Source organism: Lepidothrix coronata, unplaced genomic scaffold (assembly GCF_001604755.1).
Source record: "Lepidothrix coronata isolate B3197 unplaced genomic scaffold, Lepidothrix_coronata-1.0 Scaffold4, whole genome shotgun sequence".
In the NCBI taxonomy this organism is placed as follows: domain Eukaryota; kingdom Metazoa; phylum Chordata; class Aves; order Passeriformes; family Pipridae; genus Lepidothrix; species Lepidothrix coronata.
This window is the reverse complement of record NW_016690184.1, coordinates 5,430,865-5,453,281: the sequence shown is the minus strand read 5'-3', so window position 1 is coordinate 5,453,281 and position 22,417 is coordinate 5,430,865. Positions and strand designations below refer to the sequence as shown.

General features: G+C 36.7%; 1 protein-coding gene across 3 annotated transcripts in view; it reads left to right on the top strand.

Moving 5' to 3' along the window:
* The first annotated feature begins 1,114 nt into the window (after positions 1–1,114).
* The window catches only part of COL12A1 (collagen type XII alpha 1 chain), a 93,907-nt gene continuing 72,604 nt past the window's right edge, over positions 1,115–22,417 (top strand). For all 3 annotated transcript variants that reach the window (XM_017825852.1, XM_017825836.1, XM_017825846.1), the window contains exons 1-12: positions 1,115–1,207; positions 3,204–3,320; positions 3,974–4,117; positions 5,031–5,087; positions 5,776–6,039; positions 6,153–6,317; positions 6,767–6,940; positions 7,740–8,030; positions 8,254–8,856; positions 10,226–10,498; positions 12,741–13,013; positions 13,940–14,212. In XM_017825852.1, the coding sequence (XP_017681341.1) occupies positions 1,189–1,207; positions 3,204–3,320; positions 3,974–4,117; positions 5,031–5,087; positions 5,776–6,039; positions 6,153–6,317; positions 6,767–6,940; positions 7,740–8,030; positions 8,254–8,856; positions 10,226–10,498; positions 12,741–13,013; positions 13,940–14,212 (2,653 nt within the window). In that variant the 5' untranslated portion in view covers positions 1,115–1,188. The remainder of the gene's footprint in view (positions 1,208–3,203; positions 3,321–3,973; positions 4,118–5,030; positions 5,088–5,775; positions 6,040–6,152; positions 6,318–6,766; positions 6,941–7,739; positions 8,031–8,253; positions 8,857–10,225; positions 10,499–12,740; positions 13,014–13,939; positions 14,213–22,417) is intronic.

Sequence of the window (22,417 nt, the reverse complement as noted above, 5' to 3'; positions counted from 1 at the left end):
TGTGCATCAACACTGGGATCACTGTATTAAGGCAATACTATAATGCCATCACATATTATGATCATGACTCAAGTCAGTGAGAGGTGTGGCATGGATTTTGATGGACACAGGATGAACATTGTCACTACACTGTGAGCATTAGGTGCAACTTCACTTCTGCAAGTAGTCTAACATCAGGACTGCTTGCTTGAGTAAAGCTGTGCTTGCATGTCAGATTTTGTAAAGTGAAGTTTTAAGGTTTGTCCCAGTAATGGGGCAATCTCCTACCACAACTAAGGTCATTTTGTTCCTAGAACTCTGGTCTGATTCAGTATTGCAGATGTATTATTTTTCCACTGGTGAATTCCTTTCTGGAAGAAGAATTTTAATGAGGTCGAGTAACAGTTACCCTATTTTATTATCACAATAAGATTTTTATCATCTAAACATTTTGCTGTACTTTGGCTCAGCTTACTGCTCTCAGTCATATGACCATGGTTTGATCTTCACCCCACATATGGTTTCATTTGGGTGAAATCTGACCCATGTGAAGGTCCATGGCTGTTTTGGAGATTCTGTTTGAGTATCAAAAACTTGCAGGCCATCTGGCAGATATTTTGATGACATTGGATCCAAACTGCTCCTTTTTTTCACTCAGGCAAGGTTCCTTTTTGGATTTGAATGGGTGTAGTATTCAGTGCTTGAGTTTGATAAGCCAGCCATAGGTTGAGAATGAATGGATTTAAAGTGCAGCAATGAAGACTGGGGTTAGGTGTCAGGAATAACTTTATGATGATAAAAGCAGTGAGGCCTTTGGAGTAATTTCTGTGGGAAGCTGGCAGTCTTGCCAATAGTGGAGATCTTTAAGAATGATCTGAGCAAACATGTCAGAAATGACTTGGGGTGGCTCATCATGTCTTGACTATGGGATGGATGAGGAGACTTTCAAGGTCCCCTGCAATACCATTGTTCTAAAGTGCTGTGATGACCTGGATGAACGGATACGTCACTTGCGAATTGATGTACTATTCTTGTTACCTGCCAAGATCTGCATCTGAATTTTCATAAAATGGATTAAGATCCTTTAAGATGTTAAAGACTTCCTCACAGTCAGCTTTTTCAGTTTATCTGGAATCCGGTCATTTGGATATCAACAAGTTGGGCTGCTGCTGTCCTTCAGCAGTTAAAGCCTAAAGTCTCTGCTGCAACATGCCAATTTACTTGCAAGGTTGGTAGTGCTATTTTTTCCATGTACTGAATTTTTTTTTAAAAGCATGCTCAGGTCAGTTGTCTCTGCCTTTGCATTAAATTTGTCCTGAGCCATTGCTACTGAAACAATATTTTATAATGATATTCTTATCACCTAAATGTATTTTCCTATTAACATGTGTTGCATGATTTTGATACTAAGTAACTACCCTGATGTCTCTAGCATTGTGATACTCATAAACTGATGAATAAAATGTGCATGCAGGTTAATGGTCTAATCTCACTGCCTGTGTATGGACAACAGGAAAAATAACATTTACTTCAGTACTAGTGTTATCTATCGTATCAGTATTACAAAGCCATATTATCCTATGGTTTGAAATGACAGAAAATTAAAAGGAGAAAAATGCCAGATTTTTTGAGCAAAAAATTTTACTTTTTGCAACTGAACGGTAACTTTTCATAATTAAACATTCTAGCATTTACCTCTATCTGCTTTTAAAATTATATACAAATCTGAAGTGAAATCTGACATATGATGGAGATCTTCCATGAAACAGAGATCTGTCTATTAAAAATGCCTGCAAAATCCTCTCTCAAGTAGTTAAGGAAAGTATGGCTGGATCTAATCTTACTTTGTAGACCTATTTAAACACCTACCATGCACTGACAGTGAGTCAGTAAAATACTGCATGAATAAGCATGACAATTTTACGAAGAGAATATCATTATAAAATATTTATGAAACGTCTTTGTGTAATGAACCTTGTACATGGAGGCTTTTGTCCATTGTGGGAAGCTAAAAGAATAATAATCAACATTTCATTTACATATGCATGATGCTGCAAAATAGCGTATGTAAACTATTTCTTTCTGTACTGTTCAGTTACTTCTGTCATCAGCTCCTACAAATTTTATTTGCAGTCATTTGTTCAGATCACTGGTGCTCTCTTTGCCGTTTTCTATAAATTCTGCAAAATAAATGTCCATAAATATACCTTGATGTTGTCTTTTCATAATTAACCATTGTGTTGTTTGGAACCATACTGGCATTTTATGTTAAAATGCCACTATTAGTATGGGTACACCTGCTGCAAAGGGAACATGAAAACAATAGTTTACACCTTTGAAACTGTACAGAAATCTGGTGTAAACAGGTAGAATTTTATTTTTGTGAACTTAGTATTAGCTCAAATATTTTAGCAAATTGCCATCATTATTAATGCTATTCATTATCCCCTTAGTTCCCGAATCCTTTGCTGCTATGTGCATAATATGTCACTTTAGTGACTTCTAGGGACAAAGGGGTGAAGCTTTCTATATTTTGAAATAAAGTGATACCTAAGTGTATCATTATTACAGATATACATTTTGCAACTATATTCATATCTAGACCCCAACAGAAATTCTTTCGCTGAACATTAAATGCCCCATCTTTTCCTGTATTCTTTAAATTATTTCTTTTCTCTGCCAAGTTTCTAGATTCAGTGAAATTGATAGAGAATATTACTATGCAGAGACTATATTAAAAAACTGATAAATCCTTTGATGTCTAATTAAGAAGACTACTGTGTTTCCCACATCCTAAATGATCTCATGATATTGTAAGCAGGTTGTGATTTGGCATGCTTGTACGGATTGCACCCAGCATGTAAAAAAATTTCCTTTAATCGTTATGTGAAATGTTTGCATATGTGGTTATTATCTGTGAACTCATTGTACATGTATCCAAATGTGTTTTCTGTTGTGCTTGATTTTGCTGGCCATTCTTGAATGTCTTGGCAACTCAAGAAACATATGTTCTGTGCTGTCTTCTGTAATGCATATACTCTTTGATGTTTTGTCACATTTTGTCAGCTTTTATTTTACTCTTTTTCCAACAACATATCTTTATATTTGTTGGAAACAAATTTATGCAAAGACAATTTTAGTAAGCTTTGCTCAATATTCTTTTATTTATTCATTTACTATTTTTCCAATTTTTTAAACATCCACCTGGTATAAATCTTTTGCAGTTAATCCACCATCAGACTTGAATTTTACAATTATAGATGAACATAATGTTCAAATGTCATGGAAAAGGCCACCAGATGCAATAGTGGGTTACAGAATAACTGTGGTTCCAACAAATGGTGAGTTCTGTAAAATTTTGTTATGAGATTACATTTTTTGAAACATTGGGTTTATTTTTGCTTATAGCTACTTTAAGTATGAGAGTAACTGTTAAAATATTTCTGAAGTTTGTGATCAAGACTGAGCAGAAGCAAAGGGCATACAAGGACCAGTGATTGTTCCAAGTTAGAACTTTTTTTACCATAGCGTTTACTGTTTTGGGACTGCAAATAATTTTTGAATGCCTTTCCTTTCCAAGGAGCAAAAAGAAGGTAGAATCATCACTCTACTCCTCTTCTGCACTTTTACCGTGAAGGTTAAGAATTTTATTGTGCTGTGTAAGAGTCATTATTCTATTTCACTTTGAGAAATAATTAGTGTAAAAGTGATATTGAATCAGACCTGGACCATGATTTGTTAGATGATAGTACATTTTGTATGTGCATTTTGAGATTCAAATTTCCTGGAATTTAGTAATTTGTTCACTATTGATCAAGTTAGTTTGAAGTTTCATGTTTCAATATTCATACTTCATGAAAACCAAAAGTCTATCATTCTAAAATTATAATTGGATTTTAGATAGATTATTCTCTGTTGCATTTTGTTTTATGATAAACTTATCAATATTATTGGATTTAAAGACTGCATTAAGTGTTTTATATATTTATTGCAGATGGACCTACTAAAGAATTTACTCTTTCACCTAGCACTACCCAAACTGTCTTATCAGATCTTATACCTGATGTAGAGTATGTTGTATCGATAGCTTCATATGATGACAGAGAGGAGAGTCTACCTGTTTTTGGCCAGCTGACAAGTAAGTAGCTGTTATACAATCAGAAAACCAAGTAAGATAGCTGAGTGGTCATTCATAAAACTTTGATCCAGTTCCTCAACAAAATTGCCACATACCTAAACTCTCATTAGATGGAGCTGTCTGAACATCCTTTTCCCATTATTCGTAATAGACGCAGAGAGAATTTGCAAGAGATCAAAGGAGACTGACATGGATATATAGTGTCTGACAACCCCTATAGAATTCTTGGCAGGAGACACCTGGTTTTTCTTTGAGCTAAACCTACTTTCTGTAATTGCATCTGCTGAAGTCAAGGGGAAGATGATCATTGACCTCAGTAACAAATGAATTCGACAGACATCCCCAGTGTGTGTATGTGTGTGCGTGTGCGTGTGTGAAAAAACTAACTATAGTCATCAAATAATAATAAAATGTGGCACAATATATCTGAATGCATACTAAAATATTGAATTTAAGTTTTTTATAATTTATATTAATAATTAAAGCATAAAATAAATTTAATTGAGTAAAAATCCACAGCATACTCTCTTTTATGATGTATTTTGTCTCATGTATCAAGCTTCACAAACAACCATGGGAAAATTACTTATGATAAATTACCCTAGTTTTTAGAAATGAGAAATACTGGTATTTCATCCAGGGATGTTGCAGTTAATTTTCAGGAAATTACTGTACAAGATATACAAATACATAGTATCCTTAGTTATTTGCATTTTCTGTATTTTTTGTTGTCCTGAATACTATGTTGTCACCTCTGTAAGTACAGGTGATGTATTATTCACAACCTATATTTATGTTTTTATGTTCTGAGTCTTGTCAGATTTGTGTCTAATTCCCTAAATGCTTTTCTTTGATGTTTACAAATTTAACCTGATTTCCTCCATTAATTCTGTCTACTGTGTGCTTTCTGCAGTTCAGACAGGTGGTCCAGGGATACCAGAGGAAAAGAAGGTTGAGGCTCAATTACAAAGTAAGATGTTTTATCTCTCAACTTACCTGAGATTTGTCTTATCTGAGGTCTAGCTCTAGTACCCCGTAAAGTTAAACTGTGTCACCTACCAATGAAGTTCACTTGTAAAGTTGTCCAGAGTTAAGAAAACTTGTGAAGGGACTGGGATAGAAGGAATTTAGTGGCTGGATTGAAAGATTAAGGTGCAAAGTTGGTACTGAAACTAGGAATTTCATGCGACTAACCTGAGCAAGTCCCTGAGTGTCCTATTAACAACAAGCATTGTGCTGTGGATAAAAGACGTTGCAGAAGAGCCAGTGTAGCTATAAAGATACAAGGGGGGACATAAAGATACAAGGCAGAAGTCGTAACAAAATGATGTTTTTCTGTAACATCAAATCACTGCAAAAAGTTTTGTATGTGTGTTTTCATCTGTTGAGGCATAACAGATCTTGTGGATTAGCATGAGAGGGGTTTCAAAACAGTTTCTTTTTAATAATGGTGGCTAGAAAACTCGTATGGGTAAATTCACTTACGTGAATAATGCTTCCACAACTAAAATATTCCAGATAAGAAGATCAATCTATTAAACATCTGTTTTTTTGACTTTTCCCTACTAAGTTCCCGTTAGATGTCTCAATGATTTGTAAGAATGCTATCGTTCATTTGCTAATAGAGTTTTGCTTTTTTTTCTCCTGTTATGTTCCAGGATGCTCCATAAGTGCAATGACAGACTTAGTTTTCCTGGTAGATGGCTCATGGAGTGTAGGGAGAAATAATTTTGGATATATTCTGGACTTCATGGTTGCCCTTGTATCAGCTTTTGACATTGGGGAAGAAAAGACAAGAGTTGGAGTTGTTCAGTACAGTTCGGATACAAGAACAGAGTTCAATTTAAATCAGTATTTGAGAAGTAGTGATCTTATTGATGCAATTAAAAGGATACCTTACAAAGGTGGCAACACAATGACAGGTACAGATTTTCCACATACATGTTTATTCAGCATTTAGTTTCATAATTCAAATTTGCTTTAAATCCTGGTTCATACAAGTCTAGTAAAACACAATTTGTGGTGTTGTTTTTAGGTGAGGCTATTGATTACCTGGTTCAAAACACCTTCACTGAGTCTGCTGGAGCAAGAAAAGGCTTTCCCAAAGTAGCAATTGTCATTACTGATGGAAAAGCTCAAGATGATGTAGAAATTCCTGCAAGAGAGCTTCGCAACATAGGAGTTGAAGTTTTTTCTTTGGGTATGTCGAGTTTTTGTAATGATTGAGAGATTAACATTGATAAAGAAATAATGTATATGTTGTACAGATTCGTGTTTCAAGAATTTCATTATGCCTCTCTTTTAATCCGTATGCATTAGTGGGTCATTTCCGACCTCCAGAGTGAAAAATACCATTTGTGTTAATTTGATAGTAATTCTGTAGCTCCTACATGGAGATTAGGATGACTGACTAGCATAGTTTCAGCCCTGGCCTCACTGAGGATATCACATTATTTTCTTGCATTGGAAATGGAGTGTGTTACCTCATTATTTTGTATGTTTTCGTAGTTTGATTATTGATAATGACAAAAGACAGAAGAGAAATTAAACTCAGCTTTACCCCAGGATGTTCTGACATTTCATGAGTACATTCACAGGTGTCTGTATTTTATGGCTACTTAACACAGTCCTGTCTATTGCAACTTCTAGGTATAAAAGCAGCAGATGCAAAGGAACTCAAGTTAATTGCATCTCAGCCTTCACTGAAGCATGTGTTTAATGTGGCTAATTTTGATGGAATTGTGGATATACAGAATGAAATTATCTTGCAAGTGTGCTCTGGTGTTGATGAACAACTAGGTGAACTGGTCAGTGGAGAAGAAGGTGAGGTACTTTGTATACACATATTTATAGAGCTCAGTTTATTCCAATGCATATTTAAGAGGCTATCCCTACTTCCTTTGCTTTACTTCTGGAGTTTGATCTGTTGCCTCATTTAGCAAGTGTAGAAAACTGGTCTCAGTCTTGTGTTTTTAATGCATGAGAACAGAACATGTGATGTAGTAGGTTTGGAATAGCTCCATTATTCCATAGTTTCAAAGGCAACATTGATGTGCAGTTATCAGTCTCATACAGTCAGTTTGGACACAGGCGTCACTTCTGTGGAAAAATGTATTAAAGGGAAAAAACTGCTTGGTAAAGGGGCAGAATATGTAATAGGTTAAGAACCAAGGAATGAAAACTGGAGAATACTGAGAAAACACAGACACCAACCTGTGTCACTGCAGCTTTCTGACCCTGTAAGGTTTTGAGTGACTAGTTATTCTTTGACCAAAATGGCAGCAGAGATGACTCCACTGTCATAGTGCTCTGCTCAAGTCTGCATTTGTTCACACTTTCTACTGTGTTTCTGTGAGTGTAGCTTTCACTTCTGATTGAAATGGGTTTAAAGCAAGGCAGAATTTCTCTTGGAACTTCTTCTATACTTGAGGGACCACGAATTGTTCATATTTCTATGTCGCTTTTGGACAGTCCTGTGATTCACTTCTGTTTATTTATGCTAAAAGTGATTTTTAGTAAAGATTAAGCAAAGATAAGTAAGTTTATTCCAGAAATAAAAACCGTGAAGAAAACATGCTTTTATTGTAATTAATATTTTGGGTTTGCTTTTCATTTCTTTCAGTGGTGGAGCCTCCTTCAAATCTGGTGGCCACTCAGATCTCCTCAAAATCTGTTAGGATCACTTGGGATCCATCCACAAGCCAAATAACTGGCTATCGGCTGCAGTTCATTCCAATGATAGCTGGTGGAAAACAACATGTACTGAGTGTGGGTCCTCAGACTACTGCTCTCAATGTTAAAGATCTCTCTCCAGACACAGAGTATCAAATTAATGTTTATGCAATGAAAGGACTGACCCCCAGTGAGCCAATAACGATAATGGAAAAAACACAACAAGTAAAAGTTCAAGTGGGTAAGTTAGGAGCCACTGCATTATTTTCACATGGTAGCTTTTCATTGATTAAAGCTCTGATGCTTATTTTAATCTCATACCTTTATAATTTATGAGAAACAGCTTTGCTTAGCATAGTTATTTTGTTTATAAGCAACTGGGTGTGATACATGAACTACAGATGCAATTGTAATGCGGTGGCTATTGAAAATCTGTTTACAATGGTTATTCTTTCTCTTTGCAGAATGCTCACGGGGTGTGGATGTAAAAGCTGATGTTGTGTTTTTAGTGGATGGTTCCTACAGCATTGGTATCGCCAATTTTGTAAAAGTAAGAGCCTTTTTGGAAGTGTTAGTTAAAAGCTTTGAGATATCGCCTCGAAAAGTACAGATAAGTCTTGTCCAGTACAGCAGAGATCCCCATATGGAGTTTTCTTTGAACAGATACAACAAAGTGGAAGACATAATTCAGGCTATTAACACCTTCCCCTACAGAGGTGGATCTACCAACACAGGCAAAGCAATGACATATGTGAGGGAGAAAGTATTTGTTACCAGCAAAGGATCAAGACCAAATGTGCCAAGAGTCATGATTCTTATTACTGATGGAAAATCGTCAGATGCTTTTAAAGAACCTGCAATAAAGCTGAGGGACGCAGATGTAGAAATATTTGCAGTTGGTGTGAAGGATGCTGTGCGTACAGAGTTGGAAGCGATTGCATCACCTCCTGCTGAGACCCACGTTTACACAGTGGAAGATTTTGATGCTTTTCAAAGAATATCATTTGAGCTTACACAGTCAGTCTGCCTACGAATTGAGCAGGAACTGGCTGCTATAAGGAGAAAATGTAAGTAACTACTATTACTTAGAGGAATGTAGAAAATGCAGTGAAAAAATATCTGAACCAATGTTTTATTCTTGTAGTTACCTAAAGAATGTACATTGGTGAAATTGTCCACATACAAATGATAATTTTAATAACTGGGGATTTGCTTCTCATTTTCAAACGTATTAAAAGCAAGGGAAATGAATGGTGAAATGGAGATGAAAAAATTATTGGAGAAATTTTTCCCCCCTCCCCTGTTAAGTATCTAAAAAGCTATTAAATGTGTGTCTATTGGAATGACCTTAGTGGATGTGCTCTGCTTTTACACTCAGTATCTTGAGTAGAACAGTTACCATGCCCATTCGTTTTTAGCTGTCTAAGATGAGGTAGCTAATATAGGCTTGTCTTTTAGATTTCCAAAGGCAGTGAAGCAATGCCAACAACTCTAGGGATGATTTGATTAATATTTAGAGTAAAATTAATGACCCTCTGGTATGAGCTTAGACAATACAACTTGAGACAGCAGATGCTAGGTGATATTATCTCAGTCTAACTGTACGAAGACTGAAGACTTCTAAGACTGAACTGAAGTAGCACATGAAAGTCTTCGCATGCATCCAAACTTGGCCATCTTGGATGTTAAAAACTTAAAAGATTTCTAAATGACCAGCTTTTGGTCAGCTAAAGTTACTTATGATTAGTTGCACCCTCAGTGCTCCTACCTGTGTTTAGTAGAACACAAACATTGAATAGTCCCAATATTGAAAACCCCACTCTCTTTAAAAATAAGCCTTTTGTTTCAGGATAGCTTTGAGGAACAAACCAGCAGCACAGCCTTTGTTTAGAGGGCTGAAGCAGTCTTAAGATTCCCACTGTTAGGCTGACTAGGCCAACCAAAACAAGCTCAGGGTGTCAGGTTTGTGTTTGTGCTTCATGTCAAATTCCTTGTTTCCCCTTCAACTTCGTTCCTGAAAAAATACTGGTATTTATTTTGTCCTATTTCTAATCTAGATATGAAATAAATCCCAACAATTCTTAGTTTCCATTGAGGACATAATGTTATTACCATCGATGGGACATATAAAAGAGGAAACCTAACTTGATCATCAGATTCTAACTTAAGTTTTCATGAGTATAGATGGACTGTTTTAATTTGATTTAGAAATCACTGAGTTGATGCTTCTACTCTTTGTTGAATGATTTTAGGCAACCTAGATATGAACTTCATCAAATTTGATAGCTATAAGCAAATACTGTGCACGTGCAATAAAATATCTGTTCAATTAGAATAAATGAAATTATTGAGGGAATTTTTAATTTATTTTAGAGATTTTGTGTTTAAAATATTCTAGGAGGTATGCCTCACATGCACATTTTTATTTCTATACAGCTTATGTGCCTGCAAAGAACATGGTCTTTTCTGACATAACATCTGACAGTTTCAAAGTGAGCTGGTCTTCAGCTGGATCTGAGGTTTTGTCCTATCTCATTAAATATAAAGTAGCAGTTGGTGGAGATGAATTCATTGTTTCAGTACCAGCTTCAAGTACTAGCTCAGTTCTCACCAATTTGCTGCCTGAAACTACTTATGCAGTCAGTGTGATTTCTGAATATGAAGATGGTGATGGCCCTCCCTTGGATGGAGAAGAAACCACCTTAGAAGGTAGGATTCCCATTATTCTCAGACACAAAGGAGTCATATGTTCAAAAAAGAATTTGCATAATTGAAGAGTGAATCTATGAGGAGCATCAGCTGAGGCTGAGAAGCTATGCAGAATGAGAATAAACATTATTGTATTTCAATGCATTCAGTAAAGATACAGAATTCCAATGATATGCAAACATTAAGTTGTTAAGATTGGATTTTATTTTCCCTGAAAGCTGGATGGATGCTGTGCTTCTCTGCATTGGTCTCTTTTCAAGGAAGTAGTAAGTTTTCAATAATAAATTCAGTGGCATGAATTAATGTTAATATACAGTCCAGTTAGAGTAGATGAATATTGTAGGTCCCTTCCAACTGAACTATTCAATTCTGTTCTGCTCTAATGAATAGGTATGATTCTGATGCAAGAATGCATGTTGACTTCAATATATTTAAAGTGAAATGTGTGCCTATGTAATTTACTATGCCATCTAACTTAACATTAGTAGAAATTCTGTTTTAGATACTTTAGGCTTAAAGGGGGGTTGAGTTTTGGTCACCTGTTTTTTTGTCAGAACTTCATGGGTCTGATCCAATAACTAATGCCAAACTTCTACTCATGTCAGTGTGAGTTTATGTGATCAAGGGCTGTCAATTTAAGCATGGTAACTGTACTTTTTCTTGATACAGTTGCCATGATGCATTTCTGCTGGTTGAAAGGAACAGCATGACAGTAAATTTGATTTTCTGTTCCAGTAGTTGAATACTCGGTCTACTCTAAATCCTGCTTTTAAAAATATTGATCCACTCTTTTTAATTATTCCATGCTGTCATTTGTGACCTTTGGTGACATAAATTGTTCCCAGGGAGAAAAAGAAACAGCAAGGAGCTTTGTTAATTGGTATTTCCTCTTAGGACTGATAGAAATAAATGCCTATAAAATAGCTTATTTTGGATGTTAAGTTTGGAAGATACAGGTTTCACTGTCAGTATTCACATTTCCATGACATTACCAGTCAGAATATTTTGGACACACATAATTTTCCCTTAGGAAAACAGACAAACTCTTGGCTGATTAGAATATGTAGCTTTTGTGTGTAAGGGACAGGGGAAGGAAAAGCTTTAATAAAAATAATCAGTTCTCCCATGTTGTAACTGATACTGCCTTAAATAACTGTCAGCATCATGATCTGATGATATCCCGATGTGTCTGAGAAGATAGTCCTTCTGCAGTCATGTAAACATCAGCAGCTCTCCATGCAGATCTAGCCAACAGTTCGGGCCAGATGGGTTTCTTGGCAGTTAACTTTGGTTTCAGGCTTTTAAAGCATTTGAAGTTGAGTATTGTATTTCTGATTAATAGGAAACAAGTTTGTTTCTTTAAAACTAAGATTATTAATTGCTTCACTTTTAACATCAAAGAAAAATGCTTATAGCATATAGGTAGTAAAGAACAAAAAAACAGAGGTTTTTTTTCCCCTAAATGACAATGCAACTCTAGGCAACTTGCAGTACAGTAGATCTTAATGTCTGTTGGAAGAGTTGAGTCTTGTTTGGTGTGCCTACAAGTTCATCTGAGCTGCTATATCTTTTGTCAAGGAGCAGGCTAGCTTAAATGATTCACTACAGTTTTTCTTTAGTTTTTGGAATAACAAGCTATTTATTTGAGTTAGAGATGAAATTCAGAAGCCTTTTTTAAACATTAGGTTCAACTCATATAGCAATGAATACATTTTTTGTTGCAAAAATTTTACTTAGAGAAATAGAATTGTTTTGGTGGGTTTTTTTCCTGTTGCATTTTCTTTGGTCATTTTTTAAAATAGGAGAGCTGCCTGTGTGTAATCAGGTGTATCTGAGAACTGTCTGTAAATGGAAGTGGTGCAGATGCAAATGGCTACAGCGAGGAAACCTATACCATTTGTCGTGTTAAGAAGTTTCCCCACTATGCCCAAATGTCCCTTACACAGTTGAGTTCTACTGGTACTGCTAAAAACGATCAGATTGTCCTAATTTTCAGAATCTATTATATAAACTGGGATTATTATACTCTTGGGGACAACTTTGTTACACTGCTGAATGTAACTCTGGCCCTAAATTTTCAGAAATTACTAGTGGTGTGTGTATCCTAAAACAATGGGAGCGCACTATAAGCTGTTGTTTTGCTAAACTGGATGAGCTAACAAAATGGTTGGAATGGTTTTACTTCAGATACTACTTCACCAAAGGCAAATATTTACAAATTATATGTGTGTATTTTTTGTAGTTAAAGGTGCTCCTCGAAACTTACGGATAACAGATGAAACTACTGATAGCTTTGTAGTTGGCTGGACACCAGCTCCAGGAAACGTCCTACGGTACAGGCTTGTTTATAGACCCCTTACTGGAGGAGAAAGGAGACAAGTGACTGTATCAGCAAATGATAGATCAACTATTCTGCAGAATTTGATCCAAGATACAAGATATGAAGTGTCTGTTATTCCCGAGTATCAGTCTGGCCCTGGGAATTCATTGAATGGATATGCAAAAACTGACGAAGGTACATGACAAATGCTATGAATGTAGTAAGCTTGAGAAAAACTCCCTGGATGCTGACATATTCATACTGAAAAGAGAATAAATCTCATAATTCATATGTATTCTCCCAGATGAACAAAGAATTATAACATTGCCCAAGCCTAGTGGAGAGGCAATTTAATTTATCAAAATTGCAATATTTCAATTTGAAATATAGTCTCTTGAACCTGTAACACCTGATATGGCAAGGTAACTTGGGTGAAGAATCTACCTGTATATTTAATTAATTGTCCTCATGATTCTTCATATTGTCAGTGATATAAATTATATACCTTTTGAGCAAATTCAGACCCTGTTTGCATTTTGTTCTGAGTGCTTAGCAAGGAATTAATGAAACATTTAATTTACTGAAGTTATCACTGTAGACTTGTGTGAAGATGCATGATCCTTTAACATGTATTATGCCTTATTAAACAAAATCCAGAGAGTATGGAGACATTTATGAATGTCCTAATCATTGTTGAAATGTCACTGAGATCTTAGATATTATAAACCAGAAGAATTATAATCAAAAGAACTCTGTAGGTGTGTTAATTTCGTTGGTCATCTTTGACTTGATTCTGCAGATAGTGACTTCAACATGGATCTTGGCGTGTTGAAGTTGAGCATATATTAAGTTTCTAGTACATATAAGTACTAGAATGATTGAGCCTGTTTTAAGAGAAAAAAAAATGGAAATAAAAAGACTTTATTGAGCATTTTTGCCTAAAGAGGGTGGGGATGGAATTGTAAAATCCTGATTATGGTAAAAGTATACTGTAGCAGTGTTAGTGCAGGCTATTCAGGAATTATTTTTTATCATAAAGTCCTATGTTGTAGTAACCTAAAAAATCAGCCAAGAAATGAAGTTTGCTTCAACTTGTTTTCATCCTCTTTTGACATGTGCAGTCCGAGGAAATCCAAGAAACTTGAAAGTTTCTGATGCTACAACATCAACAATGAAGCTGTCTTGGAGTGCTGCTCCAGGCAAAGTGCAGCAGTACTTTATAACCTACACTCCAGTTGCAGGAGGTGAAACCAAGGAAGTGACTGTGAAAGGGGACACTACCTCTAAAGTGCTGAAAGGCTTGGACCAAGCCACTAGGTATGCATTGACTGTGTCCGCCTTGTATGCCTCTGGAGCAGGAGATGCCCTTTCTGGAGAGGGAGAAACACTTGAAGGTAATTATTTAATGTTTTCTGTATGGTCATTCATTTATTTGATTAATGTTTATGGTGTCTTAAAGTGTCTTCCCAAGTTTTCCATAGAAGCAAATATATGAATGCAGAATAGGCATAAAAACACTCTGCTACTTTACATGGATTTTCCAAACCTACTGTCCTCAGAGAAAAAAAATGTGTTAAATCACTGGTTGTGGAGGGGACTCTGGGTCTCTTGAAAAAGGTGTTCCTCAGGAGCACCAACCAAAACTGACTGTACTTCCACATTAGCCTCAGAGAAATATTTTTTCTTATAACTCTCAACTTCTGAACAGTTTTAGTGGCAGATTGTTCTTAATGTAAGGGGATTAATTAATGGAGTTAAAGTATCTCATCCATTTGAAAATTTGCAGCATCGCTACTGTACTGAGACTGAAAGATGTTCAGGGACCATTTTTGCATTAGAGAAACAACATCTAGTCTAGGCAAAGAGATAATGAGTAATACCCTGCTTCTAACTAAAAACCTGGAGCTGAGCATAAACAGACTGCTGGCTAAGCGTGAAGTCAGAGCCAAAGACTTTCTTATAAGGAGGGGAGACTGCTCTTTCTCTGCCTTTGAGTGGAGAATTTCCCAGACTAGTTCTCTGTGAGCATTCTCAGTGTCATCTGTAGATTGTCAGAGGATAATGAAAGGCCTTGAAAGGAAATGTGACTGCTCTGTGCTGGCCAGGTATGTATTGCTGAAGGCTGGCACTGCAGCTGTGTAGGCATGACACTTGAAAACATCTTGCAAATGAATTATGTGGAATTAAGACTTGTCCATTGATGCTAATGGAGTTAGAGACTAGCAATATACTTGACTCACGGTTTCTGCATAAGTCTCACTTTTTGTTTACAACATAGATTAGGAACCAAACGAGAAAAACCTTTTTAAAAAGGAAAATATAAAATCAAGTAATTTAAAAAAATAATTTCCAATGATATGCCAGTGTGCTGAATTCTTCCCACTAAAGTTTAGGCACTTACTTGAACACTGCAGTTTGCGGCATGGATGCTCTAGAATTCTGTGGTTGATGAAGAAAGGCACATAGTCCATCTGAGATCTCATTTTTCCTTCAGCTGAACATTTATTTGTCTATTGACTATAGAAGGAGCAAATGAGAGCTCTAGGCACCAACACTGCCCATCCCACTAAGACAAAGATCCAATCCACGTACTTATGCTGAGCCAGGATGCAGCCGTTAGAGAATCAGGCACCTTGCAATTCACGCTGAAAGTTCCCTAACTCACTTGCTTTCACTACTCATGCAAGATCTGAATGCTTCTTTTGAGGGAAAAAGAGCTTGTCTCCTGCCCAGAATGCTGCTGAGATCCAGGTAAATGAGAAGAGAGATCTGCTGCCCATATCCTCCAGAAAAGCCAGAGGTGATCAGGACCTAATGAACTTCCCTGTTGGTGGTGGTGCTGCCCCTTTTGAGGTCTAACACTTTTTTGGAGAGAAGAGGGAGAATGTGTAGGCTTTACACATTCTAGGAGAATTTGAATTCACATCTCCACCATCTTCACATCCCATCAGATTCACAAAGCTGCAGTGTATGCTGGGCAAGAACCTTCTTTACTCTTTCCATTGAATCTAAGCCACTGCACATCCAGGAATGCAAATTTCACTCTCAGAACAAAAGCAGACTGGATCTCAGGTAGACAGAGGAGCTGACATCCCTGCTTTTTCCTCTGTGCTGTCAGTGGTTAGAGGAATTCTTGTCTTCCTTTGTGAATCTTGAGAGGCCTCTGTCTCACTGTTAAACAGACTGAATTGTCCACATCCTTAGGGAGATGCCTCAAATTTTAGTAAAGGATTGACCAAGTTAACCGTTTACATTTGGTGGCAATATTTTCATTAGTATATTTGTAGTAAACTCATGAGAAATCCTTTATTTACATGGAGATGTGGAGAGATCAAGTGTGTTTCAAATTCATAAAGTAAGCTTAGCTTTTTATCCTATCATAAAACTTGAGCAAGAGAAAAGTCTTTTAAGGTGTTGCCTAGAGCTTCTGTTAGAACATATCCTAGAGAGCAGTGAAATGCAGTAGAATCCAAACAACAAAGTCATCAGAAAACCAGAATTCAGTCTCAGGTACAGACTGTCTTGTCCTTTCGGTGCTCCCTGCCCCATCCCACCTCCCAAGGGCTCCGATTCCTATTTGGCCTTTCTGCCTTACTAAATTGTTAATAAGAAGAAAAACATTCTCAAAGTTGGTTAAAGAGTCAAAGAATTTAACAGAATAGTTGCCTATATCTCAGAAATGAATTCATATGCAACCAGATGAAATTTAAAATGGGTGTTGCACTGAAAAGGTCACAGAAGCATTCCTGTAAGAGATTTTACTCTAAGCAACTGAATTAAAACATTACATAAAAAATTCTGTGACAGATTTTTTCGTAGGATAAGTATGAATAACCGAGCATCCTATCACTCAACTGAATTACTTTTTATTCAGTTCTTCAGCTGGGAGAAAACTAAATTAGAAATTACTTGTACCATTTTGACATATATAGCTTTGTGACTCAAATGTAAATTCTTTGAAGATTAAGCTGGATTTGAAAATCCTATCATGGTGTACTCCAAAACACATTACTCTTTGTATTAAAACTGTCTATTTAATTTTTTGGTTAGATAAAATGTTAGTAAGAGCATTGTAGAGATGTCAATCATTACTGGGTGATCAAAGGGAACAAACAGAATACAAATTTCTGTTTGCATGACAGCAAAGGCCTAAATCAAATTTCCTTGTGGAACATCTACCTTGTATTTCAGCAATCAGCATATCTGCAGTTTTGAGGGGCAATAAAAGTACTTGAATTAGGCCAGAACTCTTTGAACATGGTCTGTAGATATTTTAAAACACTCTTTGACTAATGATATGATTCTCAGAATATTTGTTGCAGCATATAAGACAATATTTCACTGTATAGTATTATCTTACCTCATTGAAGGATAAAATGGCAAAACTTGAGGAAAACCAGACAATTAGGAGCAAAAGGTTTGCAATTTTGGAACTGAAAGGTATCATTCAAACTTCAAAGCTTAGTATAGAAGTTTACGTGAAAAGAGAAGTCATGCTGGCTGTGAAGCTAAAATAAATATGGTTGGACCCGGATGAAAAGTTACACAGGTTGGTGAAGTGAATACTTGACCAACACGTAGCTGAAATAATTTGTCTGACTGAGGCTGGAAATAGGACAGATCTTAACTTCTGGAGAAATAAACTTATCAACAGTAATGACAAAAAAGCTGTGAAAGGAAGCATAAAAAAGTGTTTAGTATTTCAGCTAGTTTTTCCGTGAGCCATGGTGTCTGAGAAACAAAACAGTGTGGTGTGTGTTTTGCATTGCCAACAACACTGAAATACTGAGCACTAAAGTGTTTTCCTGTATCAGGAATCCCTATGGGGCTTACTTGATGTCTTCACCATATGAATTCTCACCAAACCTGTTCAGTGATGCCGTAGCTGCTGGCCACTTCAGCTCCTCATCATATCAAGAGCTAAGCTTGAGATTGCCTTTCAAACTGGGACAGTTGATAGTTCATGGTATTGATATGTAGCCTAAGAGGAATCAGTTTGGGTGTAGTGAACATTTCAGCCCTCACTTCAGGCAAGTGAGAAAAGGGGAACTTGATACAGTAGCTTCTCCAGCTATCTTATAGTCAAGTGTCAGGAAATGAAAAATCCAAACTCTCAGATATTTATGGAATTTTACTGAATTACTAAATGGTCTCCTGCAATTAAGGGTGTAGGCAAGCATTCTTATGGCTTTCAGTAATGATTTATTTTGCTCTGCACGTAGTAGGAGAACTCACATGGGCAGTTACACTATCCCAGACAAGGGTATCCTTCACCAGAGAGCAAAAAAATGAGAAGTTTTTAGACTGCTCTAACCTGATCTGCAAGGACGTCTGCCCAGGCTTTCACTGAAGGCCCTTCAGTTATGTTTGTTATCTCCAAAGTATTTTGGAGCAGTTACAAATTGCTCTTGGAAGTTCCTCCTCTTCCTCTGCTTTGCTCTGCAAGGCAGTTTTTCAGTGTTTTGAAGTGGCTCGTTTGTTTCAGGATTCACAGGAAAAATCAATCCACATAAACCCAGAAATCATTCTGTGTACTTGATATCATTTACCAGCTGGGTAATCTCAGTTTCACCTTGTATTTTTATTTTTGCTAAGTATATGCTTGCCCTTATTGTTTCTCTTCATAAAACAGAGAGGGCAAATATTCCCCCAAGTAACTGCAGATAATCTCTTCTATAAACTGTTTGCATAGCTCTCTGGTGCAGCCCAAAGATAAACACATGCCAAAGGATCATCATTTTATGAACTGCTCAGAGACAACACAGTATAGAGTTTAGCAAATGAGTAATCAGAAAATGACTCATTTCTGAGAGTGCCATTCCATTACCAGGTAATTGTTATTCAGAGAGAATGGGTTTATTTCTTTTTTGTTTGTTTGTGGAGCAGGAAAAGGGAAACAGTGTTTTACCACTTTGGTAAAGGAGTGTGCTTGCTTTCTTCAGTAAATCCAGACTTTAGAAAATTTATAGTGCTCTCATCTTTTATACAGCCTCTTTCAGTCACAGGCTGATTTTGTCTACAGTTATGAGGTATCGTCCAGAGGTGAAAGTTCTAGAGCTTTATATTTCATACTCCTTTAAGCATAATTGCATGCGCAAAATATGTGCTGTAGAAAACTCTCCACTTATACATATTCTCTCACTTTCAAAAGTCCATGGTGATCCATCACTAGGCAGCTTTAGCTGGAGTCCTTCTATAAAGGTGCCATGGAAAAAAGACATACTTTTTTGGCTATGATTCCCCTCAGCTCACACAAAGTTGTTGAAACTGCTAAAGTAAATTAAATCTGTGCAGACTGCCATTTGCCTCGGTGTGGAACAAGGCTTGTGAGAACTGAAGGAACTAAACAAATTAGCACTGATGGTTATATTTGATGATGCATAATACAGATTGAAGAACAAGCAAAAAACACTCACAAAATGTCTTAGGGAAAAATCCCACTGTTATCCCCAAACACTCCAAACAAATCATTTGGCTTTCAGTGTATTTTAGGATATGATCTTACCCAAGTCATCATGCACCAGAAATAAAATACAATGAGAAACATGGTAAGGGCAGTGAGTGGAAATGCAGCAGACAGTGAGCAGTTTGTGAGTGCTACTGTTTTCCTAATCTGTTTTTTAATAAGAGATGTGGTTTTAAGTCTGGCAAGAATTTGGTTTTCTGCCCAAATTCATGCTGTCAGATGAAAAGAACATACTGTACATTAACTGCTAAATAGATTAACTTTCATAATTTGCATTTGTTTTAAAGAGTAACAAATCATTGCTAGATTAATCAATCTATACAGAAATGCTTAATCCTAAGAAATGTCTGAAAAGTTTGAAAGCTGAGGATCTGTTTTATGAGTGCCCTTTTGCTGCCAGTTATATATTTTTCAGAACAACTTTAAGAATATTTGAGTAACTGACTGTAAGCAGGGAAGTCATTACACTTTTAAATACGAATTTCAGAGAAATTTAGAAAAAAAACTAGGTGGTTTTTTTTCAGAAAAAATATTCAGTGATCAGATTCCCATCTTGCTTTCACTGAGAAATTTCAAAGGGCTTCACTTATATCAGTGAAGATCCTAGGCTAGACCCACTGTTTGTAAAAATGGACAAAGTTCTTTTGACATACATGAGATTGCTAGTCTCCATTAGCAGAGATTTTTTTCACCCATTTTATTTCTTACCTTTACATGTTTTAGAATAAACAAAAAGAGGCATAGTGTATTATATTCAGGAGATAAATTTGAGAGATAATTATGTAGTAGTCTCTCCCCCTTTAGAAGCAGAATCTTTCTGTTTCTGTGATATAGGGCCCAATGCTGCCATCCCGTTTGATGAGTAGCTATGTGTGCTGTGACCACTGGTCTGTACTAAAGCAATGTATGAAAAAAGGTTGTCATGACTGAATCACTTTTAATTTTTAAGTTATTTTCTCTTGTATACATTTCTTGTAGCTTAGATTTGGGGATTTCTCTTTTTTGGTCAGAAAATGGATGGTAGTTCTTTGCTAAATAAATTATTTCTTTTTGCTGTTTCTACGGTAACATAAGAATGCTTTAGAAATTAATGACCTCCTACAGGCAGAATACTGCAAATTCAAGTGACATTTTCTTACAATGAGGTTTTTAGCATATCACAGGGACTTTACGTAATGTTCAGACTGTGTAGTGCTGCTTCTGTCCTGACAGAAACAAGGACTCAGTGTCCTCAGCAATTTAATGCTGTTTCATGCATTTTTAAAATTAGACATTCCAAGATGTTTGACTATGACATTTTGATAATCTGTGGAAAATTATCTTAGTTATATCTAGGAAATGAAATATGTAACAGGAAAAAATAACACAGGGGAAGGTTGAGTGAATAATAAGATACTTCCACACAGCTGAGAGCAGTGTTAACTGATTAACTTTTGGAAAAGACAGATAAAATATTAAAAGGACTGAATATGAACACTTGTTGTTATCCTAGATCAGGGACTCAGGAGTATTCTGGCCAAAGTCCCTGTTTTGGGTCAGAGCTCTCCTGGTTAGCATCTTCGTACCTTTCCGCAGAAGATCAAGAAACCTGCTCTAATGGGGCCATGTGAGCATCCCTCTGTGTAGCAAGTCCTTGACTATCCCCTGTAGTATGCCCACATCCCCTCTCTACATGCCTGAGGTCTGACATTCCAACTACTTTATGTCTTTGAGGGAAAGATATCAGCCAACCCAAGTGACTGCCTGAAAGTGATTCTGCTATCATCTCGTCTGATGGGTGCACTTGGATCCTTGGCTGTGGCAATTTAACCTGTTGATTCAATGGGATACTCCTGACTTATGCCTATTGTAAACAAGGCAGGACTCAGGCCATAACATACGCCTCTGCAAAGGCAGGCTCATTTATTCAGTTGATTATGACCTTTTAGGATGCTGGCTTAGATAAATGCTATGTTTAACTTAAATGAAACATGGCTCTACATAAAATTTACCACTGCAGATTGATTTTGAAACTTGGTTTTAAAAACCACGTATAGAAAGCTGTTTAAACTTTGGGCCCAAACTGCATGCAAAAGTCCCACTGATATCAGCTGGAGTTTTGTGAATGTTTCTGAGGGGAAAGGTCGTTTGAATAAGCCCATTTAATTTTTATGAATGTCAACATTTTAATTTTAACTGATTCAGTTTTTTGTTCAATAACAACAGTGTTTGCTGGAGAGCTATGGGAGGTAAGCCAAGTTGACAGAGGGAAACTACTTTAATATCATATTGTGTCTCTGGCACACTACAGTTGAAAAACTTAATATGGAGACTGGACATTACAGAAGTCCAGAACAGGGTGTAAAAGCACCTGACTGAAAGTTACCAAGTGAATTTTTGAGAGTGTATCTGCACTGAGCGATGGTAGAGGTGTGCAGGGGACTGTGGGCAGTGAAAAGTGCTCTGAGCTAAAAACTGCCAAAGTGAATCTGATGGCCTGAAGCTGATGACTGGCTTGCTCTCCCAGGCAGGGTTTTGACCTGTGCATGCAAACACTTTGTTTTACTGTATACATACTCAGTATGCCTTACAGCTGTGCTTACACCAGCTGGTTTGGTGCTCCAGAGCATCATAGGACTTCATGCCTGTTGGGGAATAATTTTTAAAAAGGAAGTCCTTCCTTGCTTGCTGATGTCTCGGGGGCTGTATGAAGTGACGAACATACATTGGCTTCCACTTGAAGTCAAGAAAAAGCAGGGGTGTTTTGACAGCCGCTTGTCAACCAGCCCGCCAGCCCTTTTCTTTCTTACAGTGTGCATTGTCTTTCCATGCTCCTTATCTGTCCTGTTTAAACAAGTAGGCAAGAAGCAGGTGTAAAACAAGCATTTCTGAACACATGGACCAAGGAAAAAAATTACTGTTCAGGTGTTAGTGTTGTAGATTTTTCTGTGTGCATGGAATGTAAGGAAGTTACCTAGGTATTTTGTTTTAATCCAAGGGAAAAGTATTTCAAAGGTCTAATTGTATGTTCGCTAGTTACCATGTTATACCTGTGTTATTGTGGAGCATAAATATGTTTCTTGCTGAATGTAGCAGCTTAGATAATATTTCATGGAATCCTAAGAATTTAAGACTTAGAGTTGGACTATATCTT